This window comes from Moschus berezovskii, chromosome 18 (assembly GCF_049115385.1).
Source record: "Moschus berezovskii isolate FMDL1 chromosome 18, NW_MosBer_1.0, whole genome shotgun sequence".
NCBI classification, from domain to species: Eukaryota; Metazoa; Chordata; class Mammalia; order Artiodactyla; family Moschidae; genus Moschus; species Moschus berezovskii.
Genome location: NC_142477.1, coordinates 35,490,406 through 35,497,603, shown reverse-complemented (window position 1 = coordinate 35,497,603; position 7,198 = coordinate 35,490,406). Strand labels below are relative to the sequence as shown.

Genomic DNA, 7,198 nt, shown 5'->3' with positions numbered 1-7,198 from the left:
AAATAGGGTTACACATCGTTTTGGAATGACTGTATATCATCTGGATTACGTGGCTGTATGTTAATTGAATTAGCGTTGAGAGGAAGGTTACAGCTAGAGGCTTGTGGAATGAGACGTAAAAGTCTATTAACAAGAAAGGTAAGAGGGGGCCTATACTCTTACTATACTAAACTCTTTGAAGAGTTCGTGCTGCTTAAAGATGAAGAATGTTTCTACTAATAGTTTTCTATTTTATTGAAGTATAGTTGATTTACATTGTGCTAATTTCTGCTATATAGTGAGGTAATTCAGTTACATGTATTCATACATTTTTTCTTTTTCAAGTTGCAAGTTCAGTTTTATTGAGGACCTTACTGAAGGCTAGCTCAGGAGACAGCCTTTCGGATAGGTCTGAGGAACTGGTCCTGTGCATTCTTTTTTATATTCTTTTCCATCGTGGCTTATCACAGGATATTGAATAAGTTTGCTGTGTTATACAGTAGAACCATGTTGTTTTATTAAGAGCTTTCAGAAGTTAAAGAAGTTGATTTTAAAGTTAAATCTTTATTGAATCATGTTTCCTTTTTTTTTTTTTTTGCATCTTTGATTTTTTGGTTCTTTGTACATAATGAGTAATGTAATTCATTGTTAGGATCATCGGCTGTTGCATCCTGCATATTCAAAAAGACTCCCAAACTTTTAATTTGCTATTCCTGAAAACCATGATTTGGAAGACTTGACATAACTACTCAAAAGTGATACTGTGCAAATTAACTATCCATAGGCTATTGATCTTTTTGCCAGAATACAAATACTTTTCAGATCTCCTCCTCTCCATTGTTAAGGTCTGTGTTAATAGAGGTATTGACTAGTTTCTAGGATTTTTAACTTTCATTTCAGTCTAAAATATTCAAGGCCAGTTCTCTTGTTCTGTCATTGTTTCTTGGGGGATGTAGGGTGTTTCAAAACTATTTTTTCCATAATGCATTGTGTTATGATGAAATCCAAAGTGTTTTAGGGTGAAAGCTGAATATTTTTTAATTGATATACCAGACAGAATAATAATCCAATGGGAAAGAATATATATTTGAAAATTATATACACAGTAGACATGGTATAGCATAAAATGTTCCTCATGGACTATTAAAATTAAGTTTAGTCATTTAAAGTAGAGTCAAATGAACTGGCATAAGATTAGTTTTGAAGTTACTGTTTCAGATATTTGTCATAAAGCAGAATATAATTTTTATTTCCATTTTACTGTGCAACCATAGATTTATGGGGGACAAAAACCTTAGGAATTTTTAACTATAACTATCAGTGAAATATATACATTAATTACTAGTAGTAGTAGTAGAAATTACAAGTAATTTTACATTAATGTTATGGATCCCTGACCTAAGAAAAAATATCCAACTATACCCAGTTTATTGTAATCCTGACACCTGTCTCAGAATGAAGGGCATGCAGTGTGTTGAGGCCAGATGGCAGTCGATTTCGGGAGTTAATGGAAAGTAAGAAGTGGTGGCATGACCACAGCATATAGACATACAACTTTTTATCCCAGGGCTTTTTATTTTTTCTTATTCCGACACCCTACTACAAGCATGGCCCAGAATAGCACTCTCCATTCAAACTCTCTGTGATAATGAAAGTGTTCTATATCTGCTCTGTCCAGTATGGTGGCCAGCAGCCACATGTCTGCGAACTAGACACTTGAAATGTGGGTCACGCAAATTGAGACATGCTGTAAATAAAAACACAGTGGCTATTTGAAGACTTACTATGGAAAAATGTGAAATATCTCAATTACACATCAGTATTTTGGCTATTGTTGGTTAAATCAAATATTTTAAAAATTAATTGTACTTATTTTTCTTTTTTAAATATACTAAAAAAATTTAAAAATAGATTTGTGGCTATATTTCTGGTTTTAATTATATTTCCATTGGGTCATGTTGTCTCCAAAATAGATACTGTATTTTCTTTAACCTTTTGTAGCTCATTATTGACCAGAGACATGTTAATACATTAGTCTTTTGTACCTGAAGGTATTGACCAGGGATGTTTCAATATTCACTTACACAACAAATCGCTTGCCACAAGGGTCAGTTTCTGCCGAAATCCTCCAGTCAGTAATGTGCTAAGATTGATCAAAGAGGAAGGGACATGCTGTCAAGGACAAGTTTTCAGGAAGACTCCATTTAAAAATTAATATTGTTAAATTTCATAATATTTTAATACCTAACAAAGTATCAATAATATAACAAATTAAGCATTGATATTACAGAATTTCAGCTAGAGATTTGTTTAGCCAAGAGTGTTATGGAAGGCTTTGAAAAACTCTAAAGCAATGTAGTGTTTTCTTCTGTCATCCCCTACTCTGGATTTTTCTACTCTTTTGCACCACACAGCATGTCGGTCTTAGTTTCCTGACCAGGGGCGGAACCCACGTCCCCTGCATTGGAAACATAGAGTCTTAACTACTGGACCACTAGGGAAGTCCCTTGGATTGTTCTGTTCTTCAAGTGGGTTCTATATCCATCTTAACTTAATGTTTTGTAGTATATAGAATTCTTATGTAATTGAACCTATTGGTATTTTCAGGGTTTTAGCTGGTTGTCACAGTTTTGAGAAAACTTTCTCGTTCTCTCAATTATATTTCATATTTAAATCTTTTATTGTGGTATAAGCTCTGAGGAGCCAAGTCTTACTTTTTACCTCTAATTTGTTAGCCAATTGTTTTAGTAATGTCTATTGAAAAATTAATTGCTCCAGTATATACCAAATTCTGATATGTAATTGAGTCTGTTTCTGTAACTAATAAATGTTTGAAAAATGAATTTCTGTATCAGATAGCCCAAGGTTTAGCAGTAAGGGGAATTGCAATGAGTATAAACTCTTCTACCATTTTGCTTTACTCATTATGGCACTTTTTCGTTTATGATTGTGGCTAATCTGGTCAGGTTAAATAATGGATTTCCTTAATATGGAATTAATTTAAAATCTGAACTTTGATAACTGCATGAACACTTGGAGCTTTAAGCATGGTGAAATGTTTACATACTTTCTTTTTAATCTAAAGAGATCAAATAGATCATGTGATTCTTATTGATTACATTGTAGGTGATTTGTAAGTCGGATGCTCCAACAGGGGATGTTCTCCTTGATGAAGCTCTGAAGCACGTTAAGGAGACTCAGCCTCCAGAAACGGTCCAGAACTGGATTGAATTACTTAGCGGTAAGCTTCTGTGTATAAGCTGAAAACTGAATTCTTGGAAAGATTTTTGTAAAAATTTAAAATCCTTTTGAAAGGAACTTGGACAAAATAGCCAAAAATTTGTTTAGTGGTAGGCAGACTTGAGAGCAAATCAGTCACTAAATGGGGAAAACCATGGTTTTTAAAATTTTATCACCTTTAATGAGGCAGCAGGTATGACTGAGATTATGTATACTTCCTTAGAGCTCCTGTCATTTTTTGTCAAAATTATTTCATGCTACCTTTTTCTGGATAGGCTAGGTTAAGCTGTGGAAACAACCCTAAAACCTCAGTGGCTTAAAACAGAAGCTCATTTCTCACTCATGCTGTAAGTCACTCACAGACCACTTCATTCTCACTTTGGCAGCCAGGCAGATGGAGCTGCCACCATCTGGAGCATTGTCAGTCACTAGTGTAAAGAGAAGAAAAGTATAAAGATCACTGGGGCTCTTAAATTTCTGCTCAGAAATGATGTGTGGTTCAGGCTGCATTGGTCAGAGCAAGTTACATGGCCTCCCCTAACTTTAAGGAGACAGGAAGTGGAGCCATACGAAGGAACAGCTACCTGTTGATAGCACTGATGACTACATTTATTTTAAAGTTGCTTGTATATTTGTCTAACCTACTAGATAGTGAACTCCTTGAGTACAGGACCTGAGTTACCTTGCTCTTCCTCTCTGCTATTATATAAAACATAGTTTCTATGTGTATTTATGCTCGTTTCATTTCATGTCCAAACATATTGCTATTTAGAGTACCTTTCAAAAACATTGGGAGGTTATCAGAGTTTAGTAATTAACATGATGTCATTTTTCTCACATATCAGTGGAATTTCTAAAGTAATAGTTGTATTATGAAGATGTTCTTGTATCAGTGAAAGATTGAGTTTTGCATGTTTTTTGAAACATAAATATACATATTCCAAATCTAGCTAATAGAGCAATAAATGAGTACTTTACACTTCTGACAGAGTTCATTCTTCCTTCTTTTTGGTAAATAACATAAATTTTCACAAGGTTGTCTTGGTATTTCTGGGAGGTTTTTTTGGCCTACACCCTGTAGACCTGTTGATAAATTTTCTTCTTACCTCACTGAGTAAGAGAAATTTGAATGTGACGCTTGTGTGCTTGTGGTGTTGGTGGTGTGTTCAATTCCAGTGTTTTCATTGTAGAAAATCTTAAAATCACTTTACCCATTTGATGAAAGCTTGTTTAGTTAAAACTAGGTGCTCACTCAGCACATGCCAAGACTGTGTCACAGTGCTCAAAACACCGTCAGCCCTCTTTGAGTGAGCCTTCCACCTGTTTGGCAAACTGTAGCCGTTGACAGAGGCTTGGTGAGGGTATGAATATTAACTCTATGTGTTAAAAATTAGCAAATGTGATTTTTTAGATGAAAATAGAAGTGTTAATAACTTCTAACTGTGCCCTGACAGGTTATTTCTGTATTCTCTGGAGATCGTTGGCCTGAGCAGTCTTTGTGTCCTGCTTGTGTGGTACTGCCATTGCTGGCCCATTACTACTTCTGATATGCAAATTAGAATTCGGAATTAGATTCTCAACTGACCGAAGAGAGCGTTTCTTAAAGTTGTCATTAGTTTTTTTGGGAAGTAAGAGTACTAACGTTCTTTTTATGGTATATAGTGAGTCTTCCCTTAAGTCAGTGTTTTTGATATCCACTTTGGTGCAACCTAACACTGTGGAGGTGTTTCCAACGCTCCCTCACATCAGTGATCTCTGTATCTTTCATTGTATGTGCTAACATCACATGGGGATTTGGTTTAATCATATATCTTAGACCACTAGATTTCTTTCGATAGTTTGTGTATTTGTCCTGTGTACATACTACGTAGGGTGTATGACTTGCGAAGAGTTGAATCTTACCACTTAAAGTATATACTTCTTAAACTTTACATGTTAATGTAACGTTTTATGCATGTAGCTTTTCCAGTACTCAGTTTGTATGATAATTGAACATGGTTTTCAACTTGAGCTGGTATGCACTGTTCTTAACTGAATAAGGAGTGAAAGGAGAGCAGAAGTCTATAACTTTTTCTCAAAAGTAGTAAATATAATTAAGACTTTATGAAACAGTGTCCATTTAAGTTAGGAATTTATGTAAACCAGAAAGCCAGTACTTAGAAAGTGCCTTTCAAAAATTTTTTTAAACAACATCCTGTGAAGTTTAGTATGGCTGTTAATGCCAAAATACTATTACCTGTAGTACTTTGGTTGCATGTTCCTGATGTACAATAAGAATGATGAGTAATTTTAGCATGAAAGAAAGGAATCTGGAGTGGGAGAAAGAGGGAAAAAGCACATTTCTTTTAAATTAAGAAAATACCTTCTTCCCGCCTAGTTGAAGTACTGATAGTGCTTGCTGATTTTTTAAAATAAAAAATTGTATCCAACCTAACGACATTTTAACCATTTTTAAGTGTTCAGTTCTGTGGGTTAGCTTGTTGATGTAAAACTTTTTAGTTGCTTCAAGATAATAAGTGGTATCAAATACCAGTTATTGCAGCAGTACTGACATAAATAATATAAAATATAAAATGAAGTGCTACTGTACTAAGTCTTAAAATCCATTTGGGAAACAGTTGTATATTTCTAATAATAGAGTTTAATGGTGTGATTTTCTGTAAGTTCATTCAGTTCAGTCACTCAGTCGTGTCCGACTCTTTGTGACCCCATGAACTGCAGCAGGCCAGGCCTCCCTGTCCATCACCAACTCCCAGAGTTTTCTCAAACTCATGTCCATTGAGTCAGTGATGCCATCCAACCACCTCATCCTCTTTGTCCCCTTCTCCTCCTGCCCACAATCTTTCCCAACATCAGGGTCTCTTCCAGTGAGTCAACTCGTTGCATGAGGTGGCCAAAGTATTAGAGTTTCAGCTTCAACATTAGTCCTTCCAATGAACAGTCAGGACTGATCTCCTTTAGGATGGACTGGTTGGATCTCCTTTCAGTCCAAGGGACTCTCAAGAGTCTTCTCCAACACCACAGTTCAAAAGCATCAATTCTTCTGCGCTCAGCTTTCTTTATAGTCCAACTCTCACATCCACACATGACTACTGGAAAAACCATAGCCTTGACTAGACGGACCTTTGTTGGCAAAGTATTGTCTCTGCTTTTTAGTATACTGTCTAGGTTGGTCGTAACTTTCCTTCCAAGGAGTAAGTGTCTTAATTTCATGACTGCAGTCACCATCTGCAGTGATTTTGGAGCCCCTCACAAATAAAGTCAGCCACTGTTTCCACTGTTTCCCCATCTATTTGCCATGAAGTGATGAGACCGGATGCCATGATCTCAGTTTTCTGAATGTTGAGCTTTAGGCCAACTTTTTTACTCTTCTCTTTCACTTTCATCAAGATACTCTTTAGTTCTTCTTCATTTTCTGCCGTAAGTGCATTACCCCAGAGAAGCCAAATCCTTGGGAGCTTTAGTGGTTGGAGGAAGTGGAACTTGGTTTTGTCCTTTGAAAGGCAAAAATGAGACAGAAGAAAGTGTTCCTGTTCAGAGGGATAAGAAGAGGGCATGGTAAAAATCAGTGGGCCTGTCCTTACACAGCTAAGTCTGTTCTTGTTTCTAGGTTTTTCAAAACCATGTATTGTACTGTATTGTTGAGGGATACGTATGCATAGGGAGTGAGATTGTATGTAAAGAAAAAAGAATGATTACCCTATGTTGGTCTGATGGTTTACCTCTGAGGCGGAGAAGGTACAAGAAAAGCATGTGAAGTCCTGATGTATAATAGGAATGACTTGTAATTTCAGCATAAATAAAGGAGTCTGGAATAAAGCTTTCTTCTTTACCTGGGGTGGGAGGTTGAGTATCCAGGAATTCATCTTACTGTTATTTGTGGTGTACATACTGTTGTTCATACATTCAGTTGTGTCTGACTCTTTGAAGCCCCATGAACTGTAGCACACCAGGCTGTCCTGTCCTTCACTGTCTCCTG

At 36.1% G+C, this 7,198-nt stretch overlaps 1 protein-coding gene across 1 annotated transcript in view; it reads left to right on the top strand.

Annotated features, from left to right (window-relative positions):
• The window catches only part of GOLPH3 (golgi phosphoprotein 3), a 44,994-nt gene that overhangs the window by 30,530 nt on the left and 7,266 nt on the right, over positions 1-7,198 (top strand). Inside the window, exons 2-3 of the mRNA XM_055422220.2 lie at positions 7-138; positions 3,106-3,220. Coding sequence (XP_055278195.1) covers positions 7-138; positions 3,106-3,220 — 247 coding nt within the window. The remainder of the gene's footprint in view (positions 1-6; positions 139-3,105; positions 3,221-7,198) is intronic.